Below are 20,790 nucleotides of genomic sequence, written 5' to 3'. Positions count from 1 at the left end.
TGTACTAGGAGCCCCTTTTCAAGTGTAGGGAGACATTTTGTAGTTTAATGGCCTCCCTTGCAAAACTACATTTGTACACTGACAGTGTACAATCATGCTGAAAATGGATCCTCTGGAAGTTAATTGTGTAGAAAGGCTCTATTTTTCATGTGACACTTCCACATACATTGATTTCCTGGGAGAAGATGGAGATCTTTGAATAGCCATGGTGACTTCAAATCTGTTGCTAGGACGACAGGAGATTTAGCATCTTTTCTGAAGAGTAGGATACAGAACAAGTTAACAGAGAAGTTTCCTCATTATGCAAGAACAATTGAATGATTCCAGATTACAGTAACTAAGGTGAAGATGGTAGGATACAGAAATATAAACTAGTTGTGGCAAGATGCTCTTGTGGTCAAGGCACTAAATTGGGGCTCAGAAGACAAATACAATTCATAGCTATGCCACAGACTATGACCTTAGGGATTAAGCTGTGTCACGGTTTACCAAGTGAAAAACAGAACTATTTTTTAATTTTTTTTTTTATATAAATACTGGCCGGCCTATTCCAGTAAAAGGGCTGTAATGTTGCAAGAAATATTTTGATTTGATGTTGTGCATAGAACACATTTATCAGATATAGTAAACAACATTTTTAATTTAAACACTTAATAATTTCAGTGTTTTATGCACTGGGAGTTTGCCTAGAATTAGCATCTGAGAAGCTCAGTGCATTGATCTACATACCCATCTTATGTCTAGAAAATACTGAAGAACAACCATTCAGAAAGCACCATCTATCCTGGGGGCTGAGTGAAGTAGGAGTCCTTTGAAAAAATAGTAGGTGGTCACAATTAAATACTACCATAACGCATATCCATAAGGAGATCAATTAAGGCTGCAGGCAACCTTAATTCTTTTCTAATCTTGAGTGCCTGATTTTGCTACCTCAATGTTTGTCTTAATGTGTTTTTTTGGTATACATTTCTTTAAAAATTTTAAGACGCAAACTGAAAACACAAAATATCATATGGAATCATACTGACCCTTCCATAAGTCAATGGCAGGACTGGCACCTTTAGATCCATAGTACAAACCTGTACTGCTTGAGCTAATTAAGTAATTGGTAGCACAAGCAGATTACTAGCCTTTGTGGACCAGTCTCTAGAGGGGTATGAGACACTGCTGGGGGTGGGTTTCATGCTATTTGCTAACAGCATAGGAAGGCTGGGTCTCAGAAATCCAGGCTCAGTATCAGGTTCTGGAGGAATACCCTCTAGGGATGGCTGCATACTGTTTGCCTATATCCCGGTTCTCCCCATACAGGCCACCCCTTCTGCCCCTGGAGCTTATCCTGCTCCATTCTGATTAGCCAGTCTAATTAGACATTCCTCATCCATGCTACCTAGGTGTCAGCAGGGGGGAGCACAGTGGCCCAAACAGCAAGAAATAGAAATTTTGAACATATGTGCATGTGTTAACAGAAATTTTCAGAGGCTGATATAAAGTTTGAATGGATTGCAGAGACAATAAATAGCATCTCTGAAGTCAGTGTCGATCCCCACCCCACCCCAAGCATGAAGGTGCTAGGGTTTCTCAGAAATAATTTTAAAAATTTAATATTGGCAAAAAAATTTCCTTAAATTCATCTCAAGACTGCTTAGTTTTTTCCCCTCAAGTTTTCTCCAAAGTCATCCTGCATGGAAAATTTCAGCCTAAGCAGTTTAAATTTGGCAAAGTTATAAGCAAAAATAAATTATAACTACAGGCATTTTAAGAACTATTTTCAGTTGATTTCTAAAATACAGAAAAAGGTAACAAAAACATCCAGTATCTTATCTGGCTTATTCTAATATAAATCCAAGGTCTGAAGCTATTGTAGCATGTGAGAGATATTCTTGATCTTTTTTAAATAGAGATTGTTTTCTTGAAACAAAGTGGGGAAGAGGTAGTCTGTAAGATGTCTCCATATAGCTGGGGAATGCTGAAGGGGCAATCACATCACTAACAGAAGATAAAATGAACTTTTTGCAATACCAAGGATTATTGAGCCCAAGAGAAAAAAGGTTGGTGTATGGGGGAGATGAAAAAGGTGCAAGAGCTGGAGTCTGAGGAGAAGTATTAAGAGTTAGTATCAGTAGCTCTACTAAGTTACCGCATCACAATTTTGCATTGTTGGATGTATCTCACATTGTGTCTGAGAGCAGAGGCTAGCCCTAAAAGGGCTTCAGTGCCATTTTGTAACCTTAACAAAATGACAGCATTAAGAAAAAAAAAAAAGCTAGATTTCAATATAAGGAACCTGCTCTCCCACCTTCACCGCTGTCTTTGCTATTTAAAAGGTCTACCAACATTTTCAATGAAGTGGTTCTAAAGCTTAGGAACAAAGTCTAGAGCAGAAATTAATGATTACTGGGTCTACAGTACTGGTGCACACAATAGGGGGCTTTTCCCTCTCTCCGGGCAAAAGAAAAAAAAAAATCTAGGGATTGCATTAAATAAAGAAAAAAAACCACTCAGTTTGGAACAGAAATTCCTTTTACACTTTACTAGCAGTAGGCAAAATTTACTCATGGTACAAAACTACTCACTGAAGTGATATTCAACAGTTAGTTTATTTTTTTAAACTCTAGCTCCCCCAAATAAAAAAGCTGTTTACATCCTGACAGTGCACGCAAACAAAGAGAACCCTGCAATATAGATAATGGTCCACTCAACACACATCAGTGAAGCCAAAAGATAAAAAGAATTTTGTAAACCATTACACAAATACGTGTAGGGGGACTGAGAACATTTGTAAATAAATACAGCATATAGAGACAACAAACCAATCTGCTTGCCCACTCCCTAAGGGTATGTCTACATTGCAATTAAAAATCAATGGCTGGCCCGTTCCAGCTGACTCGGGCTAAGGGGCTGTTTAACTGTGGTGAAGACATACAGATTAGGGCTGCAGCCTAAGCTCCAGGACCCTCAGCTCACAGGGTCATAGAGCCCAGGCTCCAGTCTGAACCTGAATGTCTACGCTGCAATTAAACAGCCCATTAGCCCAAGTCTGCTGGCACTGGCCAGCCATGGGTATGTAACTGCAGTGTAGACATACCCTGAGATTCCAGATCAACTGACTTGGGCCACAGAGCTAAAAATAGCAGTACAGATATCTCCACTCAGGCTGGAGCCCAGGATCTGAAACCCATCCCTTTCACTGGGTTTCAGAGCCCAGGCTCCAACACCAGGAGAAACATCTATTGATATGCTTATCTGATGAGAGTCTCATTAGTATTCCAGCAGAGATTTGGAAGTTAATTTGTCTAGGCACTTGAGTTAACTCGAGTGTCTAGCTGTGGAATGCTAGGAGGCCCAGAACTGGCAGCCTCCCTTCTTCAACTGCTAATGATGGCACCTGCAAAAGCAGCCAATCCTCCATTCTGTATAACCCAGGAGTTGCAAGTACTCACAAATAAAAATCAAAACACACTTAATCCATATAATGTTATTTGTGATAACAGGGAAGGAATCAGTTACAGAAGCAATGTTTCAACAACCACTTAAATTTATTTGCTTTCAACCTTTCCATCTGAATTGTATACAAATATACACTGGATCCCTCAGGACACGAATACAGAAGTATTAAACAAATATCTACACTTAAAAATTTGAGTCCAAGAAATTTAGAGTTAAGTTTGAAACCCAGCAAGACAGTGGGCTTTATGCATAAAATTACAAGTGTGTCAAATATTTAGCCTTTGATTTAAGTAGAATTAACTGTATTTGGTGTACAGATTCCCCCCCCCCCAAGTACAGAACCAATTCCAGAAGATTCAGACTAGAATAGAATAGAGGGCAGCAGCCATCCAGTTTCCCAATCATGTACAGGAAGTACTGGAAAGTTTAAGTAATGCCTGTGTCACTACTTGCAAAAACAAATCCTTGTCCTTTTCAAAATATTACTTAGGCACTTTTGAAAATTTTACCCCAAAAGTAAATGAGCCAACTGACAAATTGACAACATTTAAACCTCCCTAAACATGCAATAGTCAGTAAAGGGCTCATGAAACTAGGCACAATGAAAGTCTCTTAAGCTCCACCTCTTTCCAACCTCCTTTTCCTTGACAAGCATCACAAGAATACTCAACCAAATTCCAACGTTAATATTCACTGACATCCTATACCCTTCAATCAGGTTTAAATTTGGGGTGTGACAGCTTAGCATACTCTGACTACTGGCAGAGGTTACAAGATGGCACAAGTTCCATTGCCAACGACATGCTCATATCAGCTTTATCTCAACTTCTTACCAGAAGAAATCTCTACCCTCAAAGATACTATGATCAGCACCTGAATGAAAAAGAGCTGACAAACTGAATGTAACAAAGACAGAACTCGCAATACTGGAAAGGGAAAATGAATGCTGAAAAACCTACAAGACAATGCCACTTCCACCACAGCATTTGATCTATATTTGTTAAGACAGCATAAGTCCATAAGATCCTACTGGACTCATCCTTAATTATGGATATCCAGGCAGAAACAGTGGTGAGAAAACCCTTCTGTCTCCAGTTCCTGTGAAATTATGTTCTTTCCTCTAGGATGAAATTCTGTCCATACTGATTTGTGCTAGTCACCTCTGGATTGGATTATTATAATTCACCGTGTTTGTGGATGAGGGTGTAGGCAATGTAAAAATCCATTTTACACAGACTTTACTGTCCTTAACAAGAAAGGCCCATGAAAAATATTATGACTGGGTTGTGTCCCAACTACACATTCCCAGTTTATGTCCAGCAGGGATTCAAAGCCCTAGTTTTAATCTTTAAGGGCCTAACTACAGAGTTTAATTCACAACCAGTTTCATCCGCAACCAAACACAGCTGCACTCCTAAGGAACAACGCAAGCATTTCTCATATTGACGTTTACAATATCCAGAGAAAAGTGCCTCTCCATCTCAGTAGAACTGCCTTCCAGAAAACAAGGCTGAACCCGAGTTTTGCTGTTTTCATAACATATTACAAGGGCACTTTTTTGCCGTCATATCCACAAAGACGAGGATTACAAGAAAAGAAAAAGTACACAAAGCTGGAAAACCCCAGAGAGGTAAAGAACAAAGTCCACTATGTAAACGTTACTGTAACTGACAGCAATAAGTAATAAACAAGGTGGGTGAGGTGATATCTTGTATTGGATCAACTTCTATTTTATTCAACAGTGGTAAGTGCTTAAGGCATTCTTCATTTTAATTATGCACTTAATTCTATATTACATTTTGCTTACTAGTAGCAAACAAAATAATACCAGGTTCTATATTATGAATTGATGAAAACAATGTCTATGAGAAGCAGATAGTGGATATACTAGAGAAAAATGTGAGAGAAAGTCACTAGTGTCTTCATATAGGATCAGTGTTGCTGCTATGAATTAGATATAAACAATGAGTTCAATTATTTTTGTTTTATAGCACCATCTGTATAGTAAGAAAAAACTTGTCTGAAGAATGAGAGGATGAATATTTTATTGATTTTTTTACAAAATTACATTTTGCCAACCTAGTTAAAGCAGCAAATGCAAGCAAGGCCTTTTTATTTCTCTTCAGCTGGGTCCTTCTAAGGCTGATGACATTCAGATGTCTTCCTGTTAACATCCTAGCAGTATCTTGGCACACAGAGCCTAGACTTGATTCACAATACTACAAGACACTTACACGTTTAAAGTTTCTCCAACTTATTACTATGTGATATATCCTCCAAACTCAAGTCTTTGTGCAAAACTAACAGGGCTAAATCAAGAGCCCAAATTAGCTTTTATAGAAAAACTGGTGTGACCATTAATTTTCTCTTGTATGTTTCATCTGTTCTGGGTTCCATTATCACCTGCCTTTTTTTCTTCTTGGTCCATTAATTCAGCCCAAATAATAGGAACATGTTATGTGTTCTCAGAGTGTGAGCTATCATAACCAATCTTTATGAAGAACAGAATAGCAGCACATTTGGACAACTACCTGAAAACAATCAATGGTTGCAGTGACTGCAGTATTAAGAAAAGGAGTACTTGTGGCACCTTAGAGACTAACAAATTTATTTGAGCATAAGCTTTCGTGAGCTACAGCTCATTTCATCGGATGCATTTGGTGGAAAAAAGAGAGGGGAGATTTATATACACTCACAGAGAACATGAAACAATGGGTTTTGTCATACACACTGTAAGGAGAGTGATCACTTAAGATGAGCCATCACCAGCAGGAAGGGGGGCGGGGGGAAGGAGGAAAACCTTTTGTGGTGATAATCAAGGTGGGCCATTTCCAGCAGTTAACAAGAACGTTTGAGAGTAGCAGCCGTGTTAGTCTGTATTCGCAAAAAGAAAAGGAGTACTTGTGGCACCTTAGAGACTAACAAATTTATTAGAGCATAAGCTTTCGTGAGCTACAGCTCACTTCATCGGATGCATACTCTAATAAATTTGTTAATCTCTAAGGTGCCACAAGTACTCCTTTTCTAAGAACGTTTGAGGAACAGTGGGGAGTGGGGTGGGGGGAGAAATAACATGGGGAAATAGTTTTACTTTATGTAATGACCCATCCACTCCCAGTCTCTAGTCAAGCCTAAGTTAATTGTATCCAGTTTGCAAATTAATTCCAATTCAGCAGTCTCTCATCGGAGTCTGTTTTTGAAGTTTTTTTTTTGTTGAAGGATAACCACTCTCAGGTCGGTAATTGTGTGACCGGAGAGATTAAAGTGTTCTCCAACTGGTTTTTGAATGTTATAATTCTTGACGTCTGATTTGTGTCCATTTATTCATTTACGTAGAGACTGTCCAGTTTGACCAACGTACATGGCAGCTTTCATCCAGATGATACCACACAATCCATTGTCTACAGCCAAGCTCTATGTTATAACCGCATTTGCTCCAACCCCTCAGACAGAGACAAACATCTACAAGATCTCTAACATGCATTCCTACAACTACAATACCCACCTGCTGAAGTGAAGAAACAGATTGACAGAGCCAGAAGAATACCCAGAAGTCACCTACTACAGGACAGGCCCAACAAAGAAAACAACAGAACACCACTAGCCATCACCTTCAGCCCCCAACTAAAACCTCTCCAACGCATCATCAAGGATCTACAACCTATCCTGAAGGACGACCCGTCACTCTCGCAGATCTTGGGAGACAGGCCAGTCCTTGCTTACGGACAGCCCCCCAACCTGAAGCGAATACTCACCAGCAACCACATACCACACAACGGAACCACTAACCCAGGAACCTATCCTTGCAACAAAGCCCGTTGCCAACTCTGTCCACATATCTATTCAGGGGACACTATCATAGGGCCTAATCACATCAGCTACACTATCAGAGGCTCGTTCACCTGCACATCTATCAATATGATATATGCCATCACGTGCCAGCAATGCCCCTCTGCCATGTACATTGGTCAAACTGGACAGTCTCTACGTAAAAGAATAAATGGACACAAATCAGACGTCAAGAATTATAACATTCAAAAACCAGTTGGAGAACACTTCAATCTCTCTGGTCACATGATTACAGACCTGAGAGTGGCTATCCTTCAACAAAAAAACTTCAAAAACAGACTCCAAGGACAGGTTTCAGAGTAGCAGCCGTGTTAGTCTGTATTCGCAAAAAGAAAAGGAGTACCGGTGGCACCTTAGAGACTAACAAATTTATTAGAGCATAAGCTTTCGTGAGCTACAGCTCACTTCATCGGATGCATTTGGACTGAGCTGTAGCTCACGAAAGCTTATGCTCTAATAAATTTGTTAGTCTCTAAGGTGCCACCGGTACTCCTTTTCTTTTTGAGACTCCAAGGAGACACTGCTGAATTGGAATTAATTTGCAAACTGGATACAATTAACTTAGGCTTGAATAGAGACTGGGAGTGGATGGGTCATTACATAAAGTGAAACTATTTCCCCATGTTATTTCTCCCCCCACCCCACCCCCCCAACTGTTCCTCAGATGTTCTTGTTAACTGCTGGAAATGGCCCACCTTGATTATCACTACAAAAAGGTTTTCCTCCTTCCCCTGCTCCTTCCTGCTGGTAATAGCTCATCTTAAGTGATCACTCTCCTTACAGTAAAAAGAAAAGGAGTACTTGTGGCACCTTAGAGACTAACAAATTTATTAGAGCATAAGCTTTCGTGAGCTACAGCTCACTTCATCGTAGCTCACGAAAGCTTATGCTTTAATAAGCAAAATGCATCCGATGAAGTGAGCTGTAGCTCACGAAAGCTTATGCTCTAATAAATTTGTTAGTCTCTAAGGTGCCACAAGTACTCCTTTTCTTTTTTGTGAATACAGACTAACACGGCTGCTACTCTGAAACCTAGTATTAAGAATGATAGCAGTTATATTTGATGTTAAATGTCACCAAATTCCCAGAGTTTACATAGGACTCTGAATTTCACCAGGAAATCTGTAATATAGTTGGGCCCACCAAATGAAAAAATAAGAAAATCTGCTTCTGGCTCATCATAGATACCTCTCTCCTAGTTGCATAATCATCCATTGCCACAGTATCTGAGTGCCCCATGGTCAATCAGTTTATTTATTTTCATAATAGCCTGTAAGGTAGGGAAGTGCTATTAACCCCATTTTAATGGAAATGGAAGCAGAGAGATTACATGATTTGCCCCATGTCACACAGGAAGTCTGTGGCAGAGATGGTAATTGAACCTGCATCTCCCAGGTCCCAGGCTAGTGCCCTAACCACTGGACCATCTTTCTTCTCCAGTTGCAAGCTAGAGATCCTTAATGTCACCACCATACAATAGGTTGCTTGTTGCCTTGTTTATATAATAGATACACCCAAAATTATTTGAAGACCACGCTGCCCCCATTTTCATCCTTATCCACACTCCAGTTGAGTCATTTCTTCTACCTCTGCCTCCATTACTACTGCTTGCATTTTGTTTTCATCGTACCAAGTGTATGGGTTTTTTTTTTTTAATACTGTGTCCAGGCAGGAAAACTATATAATGCCAATCAGTATTTTAAGATTCACATCATCAATATGGAACACTAAGACAATCATTACCGCTGCAGAAATGAGCGCCACCTTTTTAGTTATCATTGATTCCTAGAGTCCCAATCATCTTCAATTGCAAGCAAAGTTTAATTTCTTCCCACCATGGAATTTTCATTTTGCTCAGTTCTGATTGTGAAAAATCATATTGCCTCTCATCTAGTCTGTATATATGTAGCACAAGACACAATCCCTACATGTTTTGTATCCAAGCGAATTAGATGTACTCAAAGAATGACAAATGGCTTCAATGATCCCATTAGTTCATCAGTATCATGGAGGAATATTAAAGTAACACTGTTGGGTAAATTTTTTATAAGAGTTTTACCTAAGTTAACACTTTAGTGTTAGGTTAGTTTATTTAACACATTGAAAGTCAGTGACATTTGTTAGTCTCTAAGGTGCCACAAGTACTCCTTTTCTTTTTTATTTGATCAATGACTAATTTTGTGTTCAGGAGTTCTCATGAATTTGCAGTGTTTGGTTGGAAACATTTTAAGAAGAGTTACCATTATGCTTAATATTAATCTAATTCCCAAGGTCACACAAAGAACTCCAAGAATTTAGGCTTCTCTCTAGCATGCACCCCTCCTCCCCTACCTTTTCCCTTTATCAGGCACAGCTGTGTATGTGTGTTTGACTCTCTGACACACACAAACCCTCCCTTGCCATCACCCTCAGCCACACAGTTTTCTTTTCATTACTCTTTCCACCTCACCTTTGAACTTCTCAAAGATCAGGGACAAAAGCTCTGTCTGCAAATGTTACACTTGTCTAACTAACAGATTTTTTTTTTAAAACAATTTAGAGTGGCACAAACACCCTGTGTGGACAAAATTAAATGGGCCTATAACTGACATTGATTTAGCTTAATTCACTAACATCCCTAATTCAGCTAAATTGATATAACCCTCTTGTAAAGTAGATTTAAGTGTGTCCACAAAGAAGGGTTGGGGGATGAGGGGTGGACAGAGATCCGTTCCACTCCCACCACAAGGCCAGAGCCTGCCTCCTTAACACATACTACACTCCTTTGCATTGGCTAAAATGACAACCAAAGACTTGGAATAACCCCCACACCAATCCACATTTTATCCACACAACCAAGAATAGGTACTAGCATTCATGCAATGAGACTGTCCCCCTCACCACAAGTCACTAAGAAAGAAGCCCCAGGGCGCAGCAGCGCTTAGAGATCTCAAAACAAGCATGGGGGGGGGGGAGAAGGGGGAGGACGGACCAGACACCCACTTAAATAGAGACACCATCATAATAGAAAGCCCGAGTCCACGCCCACCGCTACTGTTTGTCCCCTAACCGTACAGGCTCCCCAAGACACCCCATTTAAAGCAAGGCACACACAGCCCCCTTCCCCATACAAACCCAGCCTCTCCCAGCATAACCCCCCCCCCGCAACCTGCCTCCCCACGTCAGCACGCCCCCCCCCCTCCGAGAACAGCCCCTCCCCACCCGGCAGCCCTTCCCCCAGGCCGGCCCCTCCCGGATTGGCCCCCGCGCCGTCCCGTCCGAGCACGGCCCCACTCCGAAGCGCCCCCCGGAGCGGACCCGCAGCAGCCTCCCCCCGTTCCCAGCACAGCCTGGCCCCGCGGCCGCACTCACAGTTCCGGATGTCGGAGATGAAGACCGCCAGGCCCCGCATCCCGTCTCCCTTCGACACGGCCGGCATCTTGGCCCAGCCGCTGAGCCCGGGGCCGTCAGCAAAACAGACCCGCTACAACCGCCACCCTCTCCGCACTCCGCCTCTTCAGCCCCCGCCCGTCTGCGCAGGCGCGCGCGGGGCCCGCCCGCTAGCCCAGCCGGCAAAACAAGGTGGGGGCGGTGAGCTAGGGCCCCGCAGCGCCCCCTGCTGCGTGGAGAGGGGGAAAGGCGAGTAAGTGAGCTGTAGCTCACGAAAGCTGATGCTCTAATACATTTATTAGAGCATAAGCTTTCGTGAGCTACAGCTCAGTCCAAATGCATCCGATGAAGTGAGCTGTAGCTCACGAAAGCTGATGCTCTAATAAATTTGTTAGTCTCTAAGGTTTCAGAGTAGCAGCCGTTTTAGTCTGTATTCGCAAAAAGAAAAGGAGTACTTGTGGCACCTTAGAGACTAACAAATTTATTAGAGCATAAGCTTTCGTGAGCTACAGCTCACTTCATCGGATGCATTTGGTGGAACTTAGAGCATAAGCTTTCGTGAGCTACAGCTCACTTCATCGGATGCATTTGGTGGAACCACCAAATGCATCCGATGAAGTGAGCTGTAGCTCACGAAAGCTTATGCTCTAATAAATTTGTTAGTCTCTAAGGTGCCACAAGTACTCCTTTTCTTTTTGTTAGTCTCTAAGGTGCCACAAGTCCTCCTTTTCTTTTTGCGAATACAGACTAACACGGCTGCTACTCTGAAACCTAGGGTTAATAACTAGGGCTGTCAAGCGATTAAAAAAGTTACTCGCGATTAATCGCACAATTAAGCAAAATAACCGTGCTGTTAAACAACAGTAAAATACCATTTATTTTAAATATTTTTGGATGTTTACTACATTTGGAAGTGTATTAATCAATTACAACACAGAATACAAAGTGCTCACTTTATATGTATTTTTGATTACAAATATTTCCCCTGCAAAAAACAAAAAAAAATGTATTTTCAATTCACCTCGTACAAATACTGTAGTGCAATCACTTTATCATGAAAGTTGAACTTACAAAGTAGGATTATGTACAAAAAAGCCTGCATTCAAATATAAAACAATGTAAAACTCTAGAGCCTACAAGTCCACTTAGTCCTACTTCTTGGTCCACCAATCACTCAGACAAACAAGGTTGGTTACAATTTGCAGGAGATAATGCTGCCTGCTTCTTGTTTACAATGTCACTGGAAAGTGAGAACAGGCGTTCGCATGGCACTGTTGTAGCCAGCATTGCAAGATATTTATGTGCCAGATGCGCTAAAGATTCATATGTCCCTTCATGCTTCAACCACCATTCCAAGGGATATGCTTCCATGCTGATGATGGGTTCTGCTTGATAACGATCCAAAGCAGTGAGGACCGACTCATGTTCATTTTCATCATCTGAGTCACATGCCACCAGCAGAAGGTTGATTTCCATTTTTGGTAGTTTGGGTTCCATAGTTTCTGCATTGAAGTATTGCTCTTTTAAGACTTCTGAAAGCATGCTCCACACCTCGTCCTTCTCAGATTTTGGAAGGCACTTCAGATTCTTAAACCTTGGGTCAAGGGCCGTAGTTATCTTTAGAAATCTCACATTGGTATCTTCTTTGCTTTTTGTCAAATCTGCTGTGAAAGTGTTCTTAAAACTAACGTGCTGGGTCATCATCCGAGACTGCTATAACATGAAATATATGCAGAATGCAGGTAAAACAGAGCAGAAGACATACAATTCTCTCCCCCAAGGAGTATAGTCACAAATTTAATTGACACATTATTTTTTTAATGAGCATCATCAGCATGCAAGCATGTCCTCTGGAATGGTGGCCGAAGCATGGAAGGGGCATAAGAATGTTTAGCGTATCTGGCATGTAAATACCTTGCCACGCCAGCTACAAAAGTGCCATGTGAACACCTGTTCTTACTTTCAGGTGACATTGTAAATAAGAAGCAGGCAGCAGTATCTCCCGTCAATGTAAACAAACTTGTTTGTCTTAGCGATTGGCTGAACAAGAAGTAGGACTAGGTGGACTTGTAGGCTGTAAAGTTTTACATTGTTTTGTTTTTGAATGCAGTTATGTAACCAAAAAAAATGCATTTGTAAGTTATACTTTCACAATAAAGAGTTTGCACTTGCATGAGGTGAATTGAAAAATAATATTTCTTTTGTTTATCATTTTACAGTGCATATATTTGTAATCAAAAGTAATAATATTAAGTGAGCACTGTGCACTTTGTATTCTGTGTTGTAATTGAAATCAATATTGAAAATGTAGAAAAACATCAAAAAATATTTAATAAATTTCAATTGGTATTCTATTGTTATAAGTGCAATTAATGGTGACTGATTTTTTTAATCGCAATTAATTTATTTGATTTAATCGCGTGAGTTAACTGCCCTATTAATAACAGCCCTATTAATAACACCAGCTCCCCCTGCCACCCCCAAGGTGGGGGTAGCCTATTGCAGGGTCTGGGCACCAGAGCATAACAGTGGTACCTGAGTGTGGTACCTGAGTGTGGTACCCAGCACTGAAGGAGAGCTCTGTGTGGCTTGAAAGCTTGTCTCTTTCACCAACATTTGTCTAATAAAATATATTACCTTTCCTTGTCTTTCTGTTACCGGACACAGGAATTCATGTTACAAGCCATCAGCTGGACAATATTGTCTGGTCCACATTTGCTCTAGCATCATTACTTACTTATTATTTTTTTCTATTATAGCAGCAACTAAAGTCCTCAACCAATGTTGGGGAGGTCCCAATGTTTTACATACACATAGCAAGAAACAGTATTTTCTGTTCCAAACTGTTTATAATCTAAATAGACAAGACAGGAAAAAGGTGGAAGAAAAGAAAATGGAAGAATTATTATCTCCATTTCATATACAGGGAACTGAGGCACAGAGTGATTAAGTAACTTGCCCAAAGTCACTCAGGATGTTCGTAACAAAGCTTGGAATTGAATTGAAATCTCCCAGTCTCAATTCAGCATCTTAACCCTAACACCATCCTTCCTCATTATCATCTGTTGTACTTTTGTTTATAAGACTGTATGCTCTCTCAGGTCCTGTACCTGAAAAGCACAATAGCATCATTAAGTTTGTGAGAACAGACGATTATTTATTTTAATTTCACCAAACTGAACCAAGAAGAGATCATTCCTGTCAGCCCACACATTATACTTCCAAGTCCATGGATATGAAGGGGCACAATACATTCGGTGTGCAATTAAAAGGGATTAGGCTGACTCGCTCTGCAGTTTTGACAAGATCAGGAATCCTTAAACCTTTTGAATCTGAAAAACATTGTTCTGAAGTTTGAAAAACATCATAACAACCCACCTCTCTTCAAATGCATTTTCTATTTTGTTTATTATTGAAAATATTCATCTGTTTTTATGATAGTTGAAAGAAAATCCTTGCATTTTGTGAACTCCACAGAAAATATGTACAGGTCCCATGCGGGCAAAAGATCCCAGTTGGAGAGTGTCTGAATTAGATGCCCCTCTTCCCCCTGCACCCCAGTCTTACCATCTAAGATTCTATAATGTGCATAAGAGTCGGAAAGCTAAACCACTAAGCATCACATGGATAACGTACTTAATAGTCACATAAACCACCATTCTGAGACATAACAATATGCAGGCCATAGCCCCTCTGAAACACCTTCTCAGCTCTCATGTCTCGCATGACAATCATGAGATTCTCCTGAGGATCTTCATGCCCACCCACATACCTGGGCTAACATGTCTAGACCTGATCTTTGGCCTAGCTGTAGGAATATTTGGAGGAATAATACTTATTATGCTCTATCCTGATCCAGCCTTTACCACCTCCAGACAGAGGTCAGAACTTTCTTTCTCTCCCATCTGAAAAAATAATCCAGTTTGCTTATCTATCCCCAGGACCACATAGATTTAAGAAGTTTTCAGGATGCCATGATGGAGAACATATTCTAACTGTAGCATTGATATGTTGCTGTACCAATAAGAGTGAGTAAAGCCATTGCTTTCCTGTTTGCCAAATACACTATATCTGAGGAATTAATCTAAAATCAGGATGAGCCTAAAGCTTTGTCTTCACTGACAAAAAAGTGTTTTTCTTACAGAGAGATAAAGAAAAATTAGTAGTTATCTCTCTGTAAAATCACAGTGGAGACATTTCTTCTGGAGACAAACAAGAATGTGGTGTATGGAGCTCTAAGAATTGTGGTGACTGTATGTGGCAATTTAAGTTCCAGAGAGAATCCAAAGTCATGATCCTGCAATTTGTTGTACGCAAGTGGACCCCTGAGCCTGCACAGAAACTCATTTACTTTAACAGGGCTCTGTCACACACAGCATGTTGCAAGATTTCAGCCCAAAAGACCGAACGCAGCTGCAGCTGGGATTAAAGTTGGAGACTGAATCTAAGACTGAAATGGGATGGATGTAGCTTATAAATAAGGACTGGCTCACAGTGCTAGCCTGATTAATTTCTGTTGTTACTTTGTTTTCTTATTGTTGCTACTATTGTTAGTCTAATTCAATTAAAGATATTTGCTATTGTTATAATTAAAAAGTCATGATTTGCTTTGTGACAGAGTGTACAGACTCCATCCCTGGGCTGGCAGAAAAACAGTTAACCCCTTTTTTTGGGGGAAGGACCACAGTTGGGTGGCTTTACAGCAGAGATATTCAGGAGGGGGCAGAGATAGCAGTGCAGAATAAAAGCCAGCCTTTTCCTCCCCCTCTATGAAAGATGTCAGTAAGTGAAAAGAAGAGGATGTATGTCAGGCAATGGATGGGAAGTTGTAGCAGGATTTGGTAATAGCTTGAATGGTCCTTGAGTGGTTATTTTGGGAAATAGACTGAATTAAATTACAATTTGAATTGAATATGTGTGGGTTAAAGTTTTTTTATGCTGTTTATAACAATGTTGTGGCTTTTTGGATCCCATGTACTGCAGTTTGTAATAAAACTTGTCCCGTATGTCTGGATTAAGATGAGTGAGGTCAAAGGTATATACCTATATGTCAACAACCTGGAGGAGGGTAGCTTTGTAGTCATAGCCCCCTTCTTTTTTGCAGGAGCAATGGCTGGGTCTGCTGTGGTTGCTAGTATGGGTCAAGATGGTTTCTTGCTTGGTTTTAGTGGCTTCTGTTTTTTCCTTCTAAAGGCTTCCTTTAGAGTCAGGAAAATATCATTGCATTGGTCACACTTGTAACATGTGTCCAGGGATTTGTTTGTAACCATGAGGACTTGCAATGTAAGCTTGGAATGTCACCATTCCTTACAGGAATGATCTTAAACTTTCTTGAAGAGTCCATAAATGTCTGACCCTGCAAAATACACAGCACTCAATCCCACTGAAGTAACAGAATTTGAGAGAAGCAACACTGGCACAATAAGTGCTGGGGCTGAATTTATGCTCCTCTCCTTGGCATTCTTGTAAGACTTTTCAGAAGCTGGCCCATGGTTTAGTTGGTCAATGGCCTGCCTGATCTCACAGGGTAAGTAAAAGGCAGAATATAACGAACTCAACCCTCCTAGTAATCTAAAACTTTTCTGTAGTGCTTCCCCTGTCTGTCTTGCTAGCTCATTGAATCTTCCTTGCAGTCTCAAAGCTGTTTCCAGGAGATACTCATTTCACCAAATTTGTTAAGACTTTTTGCTTCTTCCCCTTGTGTCTTTAATCTTCCTTGATTCAAGAGCTGAATTAAATTATAGAAGATGATACTAAGAGTCCAGTCTAGTGAGAAAGCCATTATCTTTTATGTTTCTTAGCTAGCCACTTGAAGTCTAGACTTTCCAGAGCTCCTTCTTCTGAGATCCTCTGAAATGCTAATCGACATAATCTACTTCATAGGGCTGTATTTTATATTCTGGATTATTATATCCAGACAGTCTCCTAGTCAATTTGGTTTCTCTTTACCTGCAAACTTAAACAGAGAGAAGAAACTGTCGTTTTCCATAGATCAAAGACCATTTTATTTTAAAATCAGACCTTGACACTAGACAACAGGTCTAATTCCCTTTGAAGCTTCAAGCTTATGGCTAAACTACTTAATTTCCAGTTACACAAGAAATAAACTCCATATTTTAAGCAGGTTGGCCAAAATGATGTCTTGATCTAATTTCCACTCATAAGAAGACAGTGTCACCTGGTGGCCAAATGCACTCCCTAACTGTGTGACTTTTTTGTATTAACAGGTTTCAGAGTAGCAGCCGTGTTAGTCTGTATTCGCAAAAAGAAAAGGAGTCCACAAGTACTCCTTTTCTTTTTTTGTATTAAGTTTCTTTACTGCTTTTGGGTCAAAATACCCTTGGAGAATAAATTGGTACCACCACACACATTATTAATATAAACTCAGCTTCACCAAGAAATGTTCCCCTCCTCCTTTTAGTATTCAATGCTTTGAGCAGATTTGCAGGCCACCTCCGCTGAGGCCGGTCTGAGTTTGTTTTCAGTTCTGAGTAATGCGTCGAAATTTTTGTTTTAGCTAGAATTTAACTGTGATGCATTACATGCAGACTTTTACCCAGACAAATTTAATATTAAATAGGTCAAATAAGGATACAATCTATAAAAAGATAAACTGATACCTTCCATGTATCAAAGTAACACTGAATTATTATCCATGGGAGTTCGGGCATGCAGTGCTTGTGAGATTAAGCCTTCTATCTGTCTCTTTTAAAATGACATTTTCAGCTACTTCTTTAGGATGAATTTCTAATCTCTTACACAAGTACAATTTGAAGTACAATAGAAGTTCTATATCTGTGTCTGCAGATTGAATTTGACTCTTGCATATTGTACCTAATGTACAAAATCAGATCAAGGAAAATGGCAATTAGTTGTGGTAGTGAACCAAAAACATGACTTTACACTTTCTTGCACCATATGTTCATTAGGACTAATGCAAAGTGGGTGTAAAATGCTGCCAAAACAGAATTGTGCTCACTTTGCACAAGTGTAATTGACTACACAAAGTGCAAGACCATGGAGAATCAGCTTCCGTATTTTGCTGTACTACTGTGAATCAGAGTTCAAAAACTTAAAATACTTAAAGTTGCTCCTTCAAAACCTTCCTACTATGTTATTTATTTGTGTTGTCATCATGCCCAGGGCCCCATTGTGGCATGCACTATACAAATACATTAAAAAGCGGCCCTGCTCCAAAGGGCTTACACTATATTTCAAATGACCTAATGTAAGTGCAGCCTACAAATCTCAAAATCTAGAAAATTCCTAAATGTCATAAATCCCTAGGATTCAGGAAAACTCAGAGAAGAAATCTAGCCAAACCACGCACAGTGAGGCAAAGGTTTGAAATGAGTCATCTTAAATCTTTTGTTTGTGTTCAAACAATTATTATTTGGATGGCATGTTGTGGAGACAAACAGCCAGATCCTCAGCCCTGTTATGGCTGCTTTTTACCACTCATAGCACAAAACAACTGAAACCGGTGAGTAGAAGGTTCCCTTGGCATAGGAAAATCTTGTACAGCAGTGTGGCTAGCTCATACACAACACACTCCCAGTGTAGAGGGTGAGCAGGGTTATGGGTGGGTGACTGCCCAAGGCACTATAGTCAGGGGAGGGGGCACATTGTGGTCAAATGGCAAGGAGCGGGGCGGGCCATGGAAAGGAGTTCAGGGCAAAGGAGGGGAGAGAGGCAGCAAGGTCCAGGAGTGATGGGGGGGATTGATGGGGAGGCAGTTGGGGCCAGGAGCAATGGGGGGATGCGTGGAGACCCCGGGGAAGCAGCGGAGGCCAGAGGCACTAAAATACAAGTTCATCCAAGGCAACATTTTCCCTTAGGTCAGCCTTGGGGGTGAGGCTGGGGTCATCACATCCCAGAGATCACTGGCTGCCCAAAAGGTCCTTTAGGACCATAAACAGCCAGGAGTAAGCTAGAACAACCCTGAAACTTACAACAGCAAACTCACTCAGAGGCTTGCTGATCAGCTGAGCTGACCTTCAGCTGCGGCCTCCTGCTAGTCGGAGCTGCATTGATCCTTCCTGGACAGGCTGCTCTTGAGCTGGCTCAGTACCTTCCATTCCTGCCAGCTCTGAGTGCAGAATGTGGGGAGCTTAGCCTGGCAGAGAGGGGATGCATTGGTTGCAGAAAGGAAATTGACCCATGGGCCCTGTGTCCAACACCAGTAAATCTGGGATCTCCGGTTCTAAAAGCATGAGCCTGTACTGATAAAGACTGTGCTCTGTTAGCAAAGACTGTGCCAGACTCATCAATCTCTGTGTGACCCAGCCACCATTAAAGAAGGACAGAGAACCACATTGAGTGCATGTGGATAATAGAGACTGGAAATTTGGAAGGAGGATGAGGCAGAGAATATATGGGAAGAGAGAGGTGTTCACAAACTTATTGGTGGGGATGGAGAAGAGAACTTGTATTTCTGGGAACCTTAGTGGGGCTTGTAGTACTGAGGGTCTGTCCCTCTGACTTTGCTGGCAAGACTACTGCTCTGTTCCAAATGTAGCATGTGTGCTAGCTTCAGTGGGAGTCAGGCATGTGAGAGGACTGAACTGGCTCCAAGAATACCAGTGATTCTTTTTGCTAGTTTAGGACTGTTGTATTGCCTTCATATGAAATGCTGATTTGGAAGCTGTGTGTAGAGCTAATCTATGCATCTGAATAGATAAGGATAATACAATTCCAGTAATTAGAATCTCATGTTTTTTGGGCTCCCATGACTTGTAAGAATCCCCAAATAATGCAAATATAAAACATGAACATGATGATGGACTGGGAGAGAGGTAAGGATACTTCACAGACTGCAATGAGTCCAATGGTCAGTGTGATCAAAAATCTCCTCAAGCAACAAAGTAGGTATATAATGGCTCAAGTGCTTATTAGATTACAGTAATTTAACATACCCTCTTGGTGTGCTTTTGCCACTCCAATTTTTTCCATGTTGCCCCTTCCCATACTCCCGCACACTCAGACGGACAAGTCTCCTTTGTTCATTCAACTTACAGTTTTCATGAGGCCCACAGTACAGAGCAATGAGGGGTAAAGGAAAATTATAATGAATCTTACATAGATTACCATCAAGTAGTGAAGACAACAAACCAAAATAGTCATATAATCTTATCTTTTTATTTCTCACTTCCTTACCCCAGTGTCTGTAGCTCAACATAGAATGTCATGGGTCATATCTTTATGTGCCTTGCAGCTTGCATTGTCACTTTCACCTTGCACAGTGGATGTGAAATACCTCCAAATCAAAATAGTAGCATTTTGTACTTGCTTTAGATGATAGTGCAGTAGTAGCTCCTCTATAGTTAAGGTTGAGCTGAACCTACCGTTAAACAGATGATTTTTTCTAAGTGCTCTAAAATCCCCAGACACTCAGATTATCTGGAAAATTGCGGTGCCACATTAGACTACAGTTAGTGGTCACTTGAACAAGGGGTTCTCAAGGCACAGAACCTCTAAAAATGTGACAGTATCATTTTCTGTTTCTTAGTGCACATTTTGTGCACATCTGGGGCTCAAACTATTGCACTGAAACACTCCAAACAGTATTACCTGATAGGGTTTGATCTCTGCTAGTTTCTGGTACCCACTGTAACTTCAATTTAAATAAAATTTTAAAAGTTATTAGGAGTTCAAGTTAGCTCTACAACTGCGTTGAGCCTGGATGACATGCCACAGTGGTTTGTACATGCAGGCACTGCAGGACTGCGGCTCTGGAGAGGATGAATGCATAAGGATACCTTATGTTGAAGTCACTGGCTAGCTCAGGGTAACATGCTGTAGTCATTGAATCTGAGCAGTATCAAAATACTCAGTCTGGCAGATTTCTGAGAGTCTGCTGTACACGTTACTGATCCCTGTCTGCATTCTGGTTTGGGTTAGGAGCTTCTTTTGGAAACTTCACCACAGGAGCAGAGTTTTTTCTTTAAAATGCTTCCAATTGCTCTATCATCCACACACATAAGGAGACAGGAGATGAGGTAGAGTTTGGGGTACAAATTTAAGAACGTATGTCAAGGGTTTCCCAATATATAGCCCATGAAAAGTATCTGTTTTTGTCATTTTCACATTCTTATGACACTTTTGTAAAGAGGCAGGGAAAATAAG

At 40.8% G+C, this 20,790-nt stretch overlaps 1 protein-coding gene across 5 annotated transcripts in view; it reads right to left on the bottom strand.

Moving 5' to 3' along the window:
• Positions 1 to 10,862, bottom strand: part of AP2A2 (adaptor related protein complex 2 subunit alpha 2) — a 104,177-nt gene extending 93,315 nt beyond the window's left edge. The window contains exon 1 of one of the 5 annotated variants that reach the window (XM_038405096.2): positions 10,648 to 10,862. In XM_038405096.2, coding sequence (XP_038261024.1) covers positions 10,648 to 10,714 — 67 coding nt within the window. In that variant the 5' untranslated portion in view covers positions 10,715 to 10,862. The remainder of the gene's footprint in view (positions 1 to 10,647) is intronic. The other 4 variants (XM_038405094.2, XM_038405092.2, XM_038405093.2 and 1 more) reach the window with 4 other exon arrangements.
• Positions 10,863 to 20,790: the final 9,928 nt, after the last annotated feature.

Source organism: Dermochelys coriacea, chromosome 6, assembly GCF_009764565.3.
Source record: "Dermochelys coriacea isolate rDerCor1 chromosome 6, rDerCor1.pri.v4, whole genome shotgun sequence".
NCBI lineage: Eukaryota > Metazoa > Chordata > Testudines > Dermochelyidae > Dermochelys > Dermochelys coriacea.
Note: the sequence above shows the minus strand (reverse complement) of the source record. Positions and strands in the feature narration are given on the sequence as shown.